Source organism: Panthera leo, chromosome B2, assembly GCF_018350215.1.
Source record: "Panthera leo isolate Ple1 chromosome B2, P.leo_Ple1_pat1.1, whole genome shotgun sequence".
NCBI classification, from domain to species: Eukaryota; Metazoa; Chordata; class Mammalia; order Carnivora; family Felidae; genus Panthera; species Panthera leo.
This window is the reverse complement of record NC_056683.1, coordinates 435,015-447,110: the sequence shown is the minus strand read 5'-3', so window position 1 is coordinate 447,110 and position 12,096 is coordinate 435,015. Positions and strand designations below refer to the sequence as shown.

Below are 12,096 nucleotides of genomic sequence, written 5' to 3'. Positions count from 1 at the left end.
CATGCCAATGAACTTAACAATGCAGATGTAACTTACAAATTAATTCAAACCAAAAGTGGATTACAAAACTTCCAGTAACAAAGAGGAAATGTGATTGATAACTCTATAGGAAACCAGAGCTGCTATTTAAAATCTTCCCCAAAAGGAAACACCAAGTCCATATTGCACGGGCGAATTCTACCAAATAGTTAAGAAAGAAATAATAGCGACTCACACAAATTCTTCCAAATAAAGAAAAGGGTGAAACGCCTCAACTTCCTTTAGAAGGCAGCATAACTTGGAATATCAACACTTTGAAAAGGACTGAACAGAAAATTGCAACCTCCTGTGTTTCATGAACACAGGTGCAGAGTCCCTTTCTTCCTGTCTGCTTGGTGATCCTGGGTGTGAAGCCACCTCCTCGGGCATCTGGGTTATTGCTCCAGTCTTTCTACTCTTGCCCAACCCGCCATTCTCAGCAGCATCCAGGAGTACTCTGCTAAATATAAGCCTAATGCGCTACACCGTCTAGTGATTCCCATCTTATCAGAGTAAACATTCAAAGTCAGTACACTAACCTGAGTCTATTTCCACTGCCCTTGTGAGTGTTCAGCTGCCCCGGCTCACTGCTGTTCCTGGAACACACCAATCACACTCAGTTCAGGGTCCAGGCACAGCTGTCCGGGTCTGGGCACTCTTACACTTGTGAAATCTGCATAACTAATCCCCACACCTCTTAGTCTTTGCCCCACAGGCACTCCCTCAATGTAGATTGCTCTGATTGCCCTGTGTTAATTTACCAAAAAATGAGAAAAGCGTACTGTGTCATTCTTCCCTGCTATGGTGTCACCAATGGCACTCGTCCTACACTGGTACATTGGATTTTATCATACATGTTGTCTTTCATCCTCAACTTAACTATAAGCTCCAAAAGCAAACAAACAAATAAACAAACAAAAACTATTGTCCATTTTATTCACTATTGCACCCCCCAGCATCTAGAACTGGAAATTTTTTTGTTTTTGGTGCTGTCTCTATATTGATTGAATTAACTAGTAGATTATTATTACCAGTTCAGTGTTTGTCAACAATTAAAATTACCCCAAAGAGGTCAGATCTGTGCTTTACTAAGTCCAGTAATCTACAATATACCTGCAGTATTCCCCTGAATGTGATGCTATGTCACAAAGGACTCCTCCACTTTATCAGAGCCCCCAGCAACACAGAAAGTCAGGAATGGATATTTGCAATCAAGTAAATGGTTTTTAACCACGTAAGGCCAGTTGTTGTTTTAGCAAATCACCTTTATCATAAACTGACTTCAAGGACACTAGTGATTCTTAGTGATTATTTAGCATCAGTAAACAGTTTTAAATTTTAAATAATTATATGATTAGCGAAAGGACACAAAAGTCAAGGGGCTGTTTTCCATGGATGTGGACAATAGGAGAAATATTCTAACTGGAATTATTAGTAGCAGAGGGAAGAGGGTTCATCTCAGGAATCACATATGTGATTGAAGGACATTGTAACCAGGATAAACATCAGGGATTTGAGATGTACCCATGTGAAAACACATGATTATACTATAGTTCTGAAAATTATTTTCCTTTTTCCTGAATGGTCACACCATCCATCCTCCACTAACAATAATACTACTGCAAAGTTATGTAACTATCTGACACAAGGTGCAATGTAGCACTCTAATGCTAGGACTAGAACCTGCCACATACATTAAGACATTACTCAGTTAATTCTTTTCTTTCTCCCTCACTTCCTTCTTCCCTTTATCTTCTCTCTTTGTAAAACACACACTAAGAAATTCTATCAAAACATACACCTATACTTGATAACAATCTACTCTGAAAAACACTGTAACAAAAAAAGTAAAAAATACACACACAAATTGATTAGGGAGTTTGAAGCTTCACAGCTGATGACTTGTTCTGGGAGCCACCTAGTGTGTCCCACTCTGATTTTCACAGCCTATATTCAAAGAGTTCCCAGTTATCCCCACCCACACCTTCCAGGCACCCTGACCCAACATCAGAAAACCATTCTCTCAGCCACTTTGCCCTGTACTTCTCTCTGCACGTACCTTACAATGACATAATGTCTGCTCAGAATTCAGAGATCAGATGTCTCTCTGGTTAAATTATCAGAGACAGTTCTGGCTGCTCAAAACTTCTTATGTCCATTTTTATTACAAACAGCTTATATCTAAAAGATTGAATCTCAGCAAATTTCATCTCTCATTCTAACCAGAGAACAAACAGACTAAATCTTGGAAAACCTCCCCAGTGGCATCCTGGGAATTAATGTCTTGGGGTTTTTCTCTCCAAAGACTTATTCTCTCCATATTTCTATTCCCATAAATATCAATTTATGTGGGGGGGGGGGAGGGAGGTGGTGTGATTATGAAGCCACTACATTGATTTTTTTTAATGGCAAAATGCATACGGGGTAAGAAGATTTAAGTAACTGCTGCCCTAGCATCATACACCATGGAGACTAGAAAACAGTGGAACTACAATTTTAAAATGTTGGCAGAAAAAAAATTGTCAACTCAGAATTCTATATCTGGTCAAAATATTCTTTAAAAATGAAGGCGAATTGAAACATTTTCACTTAAAAGAACATTAAAAGGGTCCATCACCGAGAGACCTGTGATAAAACAAAGCTGAAGGATGTACTTCAAGCTAAATGGGCACGTGTCCCGGTGCAAACTTGAACTTCCAGGAAGAAATGAAGAGCAACAGAAATGATAAATATGGAGTAACTATGAAAGACACTTTTCTGTGAAAAATTGAGTCCTTTTCCTCTAAGATTAGGAACAAGAGAAGGATACCCACTCTCACCACTTCTCTCCAACATAGTACTTGATGTTGTAGCCAGAACAATTAGGCAAGAAAAAGAAATAAAAGGCACCCAAATAAGAAAGGAAGCTGTATAATTGTTTCTCTGCACAGATGACATGATCTTGTAAAGCAAAACAAAACAAAACAAAACAGACCTACAATGCCACCCACAAAAAAAGTGTTAGGATTAATAAATGAATTCAATAAACTTGCAGGATACAAAATCAACATACAAAAATAAGTTGTGCTTCTGTACACTAATAAGAAACTATCTGAAAAAGAAATTAAGAAAACAATCACATTTACAATGGTAAAAGAATAAAATACTCAGCAATATATTTAACCAAGGAGATGAAAGATCTGCACACTAAATACTATAAAACATTGACAAGAGAAATGGAAGAAGAGACATAAATGGAGAAATATCCCATGTTCATGCTTTGGAAAAACAAATAATATTAAAATACTCATACTACACAGAATGATATATAGATTCAACGTAATCCCTATTAGAAATCCAATGGCATTTTTTAAAGGAATAGAAAAAATAATCCTAGAATTCATATGAAATCAAAACAGACTCTTAAGAGTCAAACTGATATTGATAAATAAAACCAAAGCTAGAGGTGCCATACTTCCTGATTTCAAATTACATTACAAAGCTCTTGCAAACACCACGGTGTGGTAGTGGCATAAGAACAGACCCATAGATCAATGGAACAGAATAGAGTGCCCAGAAATAAACCCACACATACATGGTCAACTAATCTTCTACCAAGAATAAAAGCAAATGAGTAAAGGACAGTCTCTGAAATAAAATTGCTGGGAAAACTGGATCTCCACATATAATTGAATGGAGTTGGATCCATATCTTATACCATATACAAAAATCAACTCAAAATGGATTGAAATTTAAACACAAAACCTAAAACCATAAAATTGCTACTAGAAAAATAGGGGAAACCCCCTTGACATTGGCCTTGGAAATTATTTTTTTGGATGTGACACCAAAGCACAAAAAAACAAAAGCAAAACTAAACAAGTGGGACTATGTTGAACTAAAAAGCTTCTACCCAGCAAAGGAGACAATCAAGAAAAGGAAGAGGCAACCTACAGAGCAGGAGAAAATATGTGCAAATCCTGTATATGATAAGGGGTTAATATCCGAACGATATAAGGTATCCCTACAACCCAGTAGCAAAAAAAAAAATTAAAAATTAGCAAAGGACTTGAATAGACATTTTTTTTCAGAGAAGACATACAAATGACCCACAGGTATATGATAAGCTATCTAATCTACTAACCATCAGGAAAATGCAAATCAAACCAGACTGAAATATCACCTCACATCTGAATTAAAATCCATGCAATTGCCTTTCTTTATAGATGTATGTTGTGTTCCCTGTTTTAAATTTAAATAGCATGTGAACCAAATATTTAATATTTTTTAAAAAAATAAGATATTTTTGTCCTTCTGAATTTTATTGTGTGTACAAGGCTGTTTTTATAAAAATGTGTCCCAACCTAAGAAGCACAGAAGCATCAGATCATACAAAGTAGAGTTATTTTCAGGGGCACCTGGGGGGCTCCAGTCACTTAAGTGTCTGACTTCTGCTCAGGTCATCATCTCAGGGTTTTACAAACCCTGAGCCTACATCAGGCTCTCTGCTGTCAATACAAAGCCTGTTTAGGATCCTCTGCCTCCCTCTCTCTCTGGCCCTCTGCCACTCGCATGTGTGTGTTCTCTTGCTTTCAAAAATAAACATTTTTTTACGTTAAAAAGAAGTAGAGTTATTTACAGAGATTCCTTAAAGAAGATGGGAACATGCCACATATTTAGAGGTGAAGAATACAGACAAGAGTATAGAGACTATGGCATGGTCTTTTCCAAATGGAGATAAATCAGAATTTGTTCTACACAGTCAGCGAAAAATCTGAAATGTCCCTTCAGAGCTGAACTTAAGAGAACCCATTTCATACTGATGTACACATTTCTGTGGAGGTCTACATCCCTCAGGCATAATGCAGAATTTAAGATGTTTATTAAATTGCTGTCCAAATTGAAGTGAATGAGTCATTTTATGGAAACTAAATTAAGACATAATTATTTGTGTAGTCTCAATAGAAAAATGTATTGGCAGTGATGAAAACAAGGAGAACTTCTACATCCTTAGAAAATTTTCTCAAGATTTTGAAAGCACAGTGAAAATAAGAAGGAAGGTGACAAAAGAAAATGACTTTGAGACAAATGTAGCAAGAACCAGAAATGCAGGCCAACAGATAGTTCACCATAGGACAAAAGCAAAATGGAAGAACAGTAGAGTAACTAAAGAATATATTTGACACAGATGTTAAATAATCAAAAATCATGTACATGTGGAGACAAGCATTATATTTGTAGTTATATCCATGAGCTTCAAATTAACTTGTTAAACTATTTAGAAAAAGTTTCAAACATACAGAAAAGACACAAGTGTTTCAAGAATAGGAAGGGGACAAAAATATATAGTAACCCTTTACTTTGCCCCTTTGTTTAATCATTGAAATTAACTTTTAATTAGAAATGTTGGCAAGAAGCAATGAGATTGTATCACTAAGAAGCTAATTTTCTATTATTAATCATCACAGAAAAGTAAACACTACAGTTCAAGGGAAATGAAATGTGAAGGTTGCAACCTTTTCTCCCACCGCTTTCAAGGCCTTTCTGATGTCCTTATTCTTCAAAGTACAGATGACAGGATTTAACATGGGAGTGACAACACTGCAGAGGACAGAGACCAGCTGGTCTCTCTCCAGCGACCATGTTGAGACGGGCCACACGTATGTGAAGATGGCACTACTGTAGTACAGAAGGACAATGACCAGGTGCGAGGCACAGGTAGAAAATACCTTTTGCCTCTCCTCTGAGGAGCGGATCCTCAAGATAGCAGAGATAATATAGAAGTAGGAAAGGATGATACCCAAGAAAGGAGCCCACCCAATGAAGACCGCAATGGACAGCAATGCCAAATCATTGACGGAAGTGCCCCCACAAGACAACATCAGCAAAGGGGAGATGTCACAGAAGAAATACTGAATCTGGTTGTTGCCACAGAAGGGCAGGTAGAAGGTCAGAAGTGTGCACTCCCTTGTTGAGGAACCCCCAGTCCAGCATGAGGTGGCTAACCGGCCATACAGGGCTCTGTTCATAATCACTGAGTACTGTAGAGGTTTGCAGATTGCAATGTAACGGTCATACGCCATGGCCCCCAGGAGGAGACACTCTGATCCTTCTAAGAAAATACATGCAAACAGTTGTGCCCCACATCCCCCATAGGACATGCTCTTCTTCTCTGACAGGAGATGCACCGTCATCTGGGGGACGTTGGTGGTGGTGTAGCAGATGTCAAGAAAGGCCAAATTCCTCAGAAAATGATACATGGGGGTGTGTAGATGTGGATCAGCCACAGACACCAGGATAATGAAGATATTTCCTCCCAAAGTACAGATATGGGTCAGAAAGAAGACAGTGAAGAGTAAAAATTGTGAATCATTTAGGTTGGAGAATCCCAAGATAATGAATTTGAACAGAGTTTGGTTTTATCTTTCTTCCTCTTGAGAATGAGAAGCCTACAAATTGTGTTATTCAAATGGTGCAAGAGTGAAATCTGCAAAACAAGAAAATATAGCTTGATAGGTAAAACAATCATCATCTCTATCAGCATAAACATTGAGCATTTAGCATCCACAACAAATCACAGAGGCATGCAACAATCATCACCAGAAACCCCCATACTCAAAATTTCCTATGAGACATCTCTCTTCAGGACATTAGGAACATCTTTACAAAAATAAGTAAATATTTAAAAGCCCACATGGGAAGTGGCAGGCCCCTTTCCTCACTCTCCACCATGTCCTGGAGATGGTTGGTGAATATCCATCAGACAGTTTGTATGAGCTGTGGGGTCATTTGAGTCTCTTCCTGAGAAGCTTCCTTGTCCTTCTTATCCTCTTAATCCTTCATGTCACTGAGTGCTAATTTTTTGTATATATCTTTCCAACATTTTCCTATGCACATACATTCAAAATAGAGATAAGATTATAGTTTTGTATCCTACAGCATATTATGACATTCCTCCTGTCATTAACACTCTTCTACAATATGGTTTCTAATGGCCACATTTACATCCATCATATGGATGCACCAGACTTGCATAGAGCCAAACATTCATGACCCAAATAAATTAACTATTATAATAATGATTGCAGCATATTATGACTCAGAGAGGAAATACAAAATAAAACACTGAGTAAAGTAAATAATGCTTGGTATAGGGTTAGTGCTCATAAAATCAAAATCCATTGGTCTTTCCCATTCCTAAATTTCTCCAGATCCATGAAAAGTTTGAATTACTCTGATTCAAATGTTGGAATTTATAAGCATTCACACACAAAATAAAGGAGAATGTTAAACCTGGATTTCTTAGATGTAAGATAAAACTTTGTTTACACTACATACTTAAAATTGTCAAAATAATAAACAGTAAAAAAACTGGGTAGGATATTTGTTTTCAAGGAAACAAAGTAGATTCTAAAATGATCATTGGTGGGGCGCCTGGGTGGCGCAGTCGGTTAGGCGTCCGACTTCAGCCAGGTCACGATCTCGCAGTCCGTGAGTTCGAGCCCCGCGTCGGGCTCTGGGCTGATGGCTCGGAGCCTGGAGCCTGTTTCCGATTCTGTGTCTCCCTCTCTCTCTCTGCCCCTCCCCCGTTCATGCTCTGTCTCTCTCTGTCCCAAAAATAAATAAAAAACGTTGAAAAAAAAATTTAAACTGCATCAGGTGGGAGCAGTCAGATCTGTCTGGATTTGCCCCCCAGGCCACAGTAGGGCAAGGAAGAAAAAATAAAAATAAAAATAAATAAAATGATCATTGGTAATTCAAGGCCAAATAATAAATTTTATTTGGCTTTTTATTTGTAATTGTTTAGTTTTTTTTTCCTAAGTTAACCAAACTATTTGTTTCCATAACACACACTATAAACAATTGAAGGCAGGAAGAACATCATAAGAAATATTGTTGAAATTGAGGTTCAGTGAGAGGAATCAATATGGCAGAGCAGCATGGAGACCTTGAGCTGCTCTTGTCCCTGAGACACAGCTATATCAACACCAAACCATTTTGTACACCTAGGAAACTGATCTGAGGATTAACACAACAATCTACATAACTTGAGCCGCAGAACTTGGCAGGTATGTGGTGTAGAGAGGTGAACTGGGGAGAGAAAAGCCGTGGAAGGTAGGGAGTTTTTTTTGCAGAGAGAGGACAGAGAAAGAAAAAGGAAAGGGGAGAGTGTGGTGCATCAATCATGCAAGAAAAACACCCCCCTGAAAGAAGTTGGGGAGACATTGAGAGAAAGAGTGAAAACACTCATAGGGGACTGAACAAGAAATCTGTTTCCCAAAACCAGAGACAGGAAAGAAAAGAGAGGATTTCAATACCACCAGGATTCTATAAACAATGGAATCTGAAGTTTCAGAGCTCAGTGCCTGGTGGTGCTCTGGTGAGGAAGCAGGGTGAATCCCCAGGAGCAGATAGCAGGGTCTTAAGGGTCTGTATGCCACAAGGGGAGAAGTGGTTCCCCTGCTTGGAGAGCACCTGGTAGAGGTCATATGGCCTCCCCACAGGCAAAGGTCCTGAGAATGGCCACATTTACTGGTATCAGGACAAAGATACCAGAGTGTGGTGAAACCTGGTGCCAACTGTGTGTTGTGATTTGCCAAAATCTCTGAACCTCTGCTGCTGTGCGATCTCATGAACATTTTCTGGGGGGAGCCAGCACCAAGCCATTGCTCAGCGAGACCCTCCCCCAGAGACTAAGCACAGGTCTAAGCCACAGGTGTCTCTGAAGTGTGGAGTTTTGAAACAACCCCATCTGAGAACTCTGGCAGGCAGCTTGGACATGGACAGGGTAGAGGCGAGGAGTGGATGGAGGCCTGAGACAAAGGAGGGGTGCTTGATCACAGGTGGGTGAGAGTTCGAAGTTCCTATGACAGAGACTAAGGACCTGGGTGAAGCCATTACCACGTCTCCTACACACGCACATGCACATACACACACATGCATGCCACACTGGCCACTCCGGTAAGCTAAGCAGTACCACACAGTGGAGAACGCAGCCATTATACCAAGTCCCACCCAACTGCACCCTCCAAGCACATCCCCTAGGAGACCAGCACAAGTCACACCACCTGCTTAGGGTATGGACTACAGAGTGCCTCATAGTTTCAGTTCTAGAGGAAACTAGATGTAATTTCATTCAGGTTTCACTCTGTTTGCTGGTTCATATATTAGTTCACTTTCTTTGCTTCTGTTTATGCTTTGTTTTCTTTTTTCTTTCTTTTTTTCCTCTTGGTTGAGTACAGAAAGAGAAAAATTTATTTTGATTTACTATTTTTTACTTTATTTTTAATTTTATAAATTTTTTATTCTATTTCATTTTATCTTATTTTATTCAGTTATATATACTTTTTTAATTTTTAAATATTTGTTACCTTTTTTTCCCTTTCCCTTTTTTCTCTATTCTATCAAGCTTCTTTCAACAAGCGGAGTAAAACACACCTAGGATATAGCTTTCTTTATTTAATTTTTTGGTTTTTTTAAATTCTTTTAATTTTTATCTTTTCTTTTATTGATTTTTTATTTCCCCAAAATGTCAAAATGAAGCAATTCACCCCAAGAGAAAGAACAGAAAGAAATGGCAGCCAGAGAATTCATCAACACAGATATAAGCAAGATGTCTGATATAGAATTAAACCACAATTATAAGAATACTAGCCGAGCTTGACAAAAGCATAGAAAATAGCAGAGAATCCCTACTACAGAGTTAAAAGAAGTAAATTCTCACTAGGCCAAAATTAAAAATGCTATAACTGGGATGCAATCTCAAATGGATGCTATGACAGCAAGGGTGGACAAAGCAGAGAAGTGAATCAGCGATATAAAGGATAAAGTTATGGAGAACAATGAATCAGAAGAAAAGTGTGAAGCAAAGGCCAAAGATAACTATACAAGACTTAGAGCACTAAGTGACTTATTAAAAAGGAATAACATCTGAATCATAGGAGTCCCAGAAGATGAAGAGAGAGAAAAAGGGGCAGAAGGTTTATGTGAGCAAATTATAGCTGAAAACTTTCCTAATCTGAGGAAGGACGCAGACATCAAAATTGAGGAAGGACAGAGAACTCCCATTAGATTCAACAAAAATGACCATCACCAAGTATATCATAGTCAAATTCACAAATTACACACACACACACACACACACACACACACACACAGAAAGAAAGAAAGAATCATGAAAGCAGCAAGAGTAAAAAAGTCCTTAACCTGCAAGGGAAGACAAATAGGTTCACAGCAGACCTATCCACAGAAACTTGGCAGGCCAGAAAGGAGTGGCAGGATATACTCAACATGCTGAATCAGAAAAATGTTATCCAGCAAGGCTATCATTCAGAATAGAAGGAGAGGTAAAGAGTTTCCCAAACAAACAAAAACCAAAGGAGTTTGTGACCACTAAACCAGCCCTGCAAGAAATTTTAAGGGGGATTCTTAAGTGGAGAAAAGGCAAAACAAAATAAAAAAGACAAAAAGCAACAAAAACTAAAAAGAACCAGAAACACCAAGTCTACAGGCAACACAATGGCACTAAATTCATCTTTCAGTATTCACTCTAAATTTAAAAGTTTTTAATATTTTTTTATTATTTATTTTTGAAAGAGGGAGGGAATGTGACTGGGGGAAAGGCAGAGAGCCTCCGAAGGAGGCTTCAGGCTCTGAGATATCAACATAGAACCTGATGTGGGGATCAAACATACGAGCTGTGAGATCATGAGCTGAGCCAAAGTCCAACACTTAATCAATTGAGCCATCCAGGGGCCCCTTTCAGTACTCACTCTGAATGTAAATGGACTAAGTGCTCCAAACAAAAGACACAGGGTATCAGAATGATTAAGAAAACAAGACCTATCTATATGCTGCCTACAAGAGACTCATTTTAGATTTAAAGACACCTGCAGATTGAAAATAAAGGGATGGAGAACCATCTATCACACTAATGGTCATCAAAAGAAAGCTAGAGTAGCCATACTTATATCAGACAAATTAGATTTTAAAACAAAGTCTGTAAAAAGAGATGGAGAAAGCATTATATCATAATTAAAGGGTCTACCCAAAAGAAGACCTAATTGTGAATATTTATGCTCCCAATGTAGAGGAACCCAAATATAAAAATCAGTTAATCACAAACATAAAGAAACTCATTGACAATAATACCATAATAGTAGGGAATTTCAACACCCCACTTACAACAATGGACAGATAATCTAAACAGCAAACCAACAAGGAACAATGGCTTTTATACAGGATGGACTTAACAGATATACTCAGAACAGTTCATCCTAAAGCATCAGAATACACATTTTTCTCGAGTACACATGGAATATTCTCCAGAATAGCTCACATAATGGGTCACAAATCAGTGTTCAGCAAGTACAAAAACATAGAGATCATACCATGCATACTTTCAAACCACAACATTATGAAACTCAAAATCAACCACAAGAAAAAATTTAGAAAGACCATGAATACTTGGCGATTAAAGAATATTCTACTAAAGAATGAATGGGTTAGCCAAGGAATTAAAGAGGAAATTAAAAAGTCCATGGAAAAAAATAAATGAAAACACGACAGTCCAAAACCTCTGAGATGCAGCAAATGCAGTCATAAGAGGGAAGTATATAGCAATCCAGGCATTCCTAAAAAAGGAAGAAAGGTCTTGGATATAGAACCTAACCTTACACCTAAAGGAGCTGGAAAAAGAACAGCAAATACAACCCAAAACGAGCAGAAGGGAAATAATAAAGATTATAGCAGAAATCAATGATATCAAAAAAATAAATAAAACAACAAAACAAAACAAAACAAAAAATAGTAGAACAGATCAATGAAACCAGGAGCTGGTTCTTTAAAAGAATTAGCAAAATGATAACCCCCTTGCCAGAATAACCAAAAAGAAAAAGGAAAGGACCCAAATAAATAAAATCAAGAAAGAAAGAGGAGAGATCACAACCAACACAGCAGAAATAAAAATAGTAATAAGAGAATATTATGAGCAACTAAATGCCAACAATTTGGGCAATCTGGAAGAAATGGACAAATTTCCAGAAACATATAAACTACCAAAACTGAAACAAGAAGAAACAGAAAATTTGAACACACCCA

The 12,096-nt window shown here is 37.9% G+C and overlaps 2 protein-coding genes across 2 annotated transcripts in view; both read right to left on the bottom strand.

Moving 5' to 3' along the window:
* Nucleotides 1–12,096, bottom strand: part of LOC122219326 (olfactory receptor 2H2-like) — a 254,348-nt gene that overhangs the window by 109,378 nt on the left and 132,874 nt on the right. The gene's annotated exons all lie outside the window — the stretch shown is intronic.
* LOC122219280 (olfactory receptor 5V1-like) lies at nucleotides 5,484–8,997 on the bottom strand. Its single transcript, XM_042937460.1, is given in 2 exon segments — nucleotides 5,484–6,446; nucleotides 8,935–8,997. Coding segments are annotated over 2 exon segments (1,026 nt in total).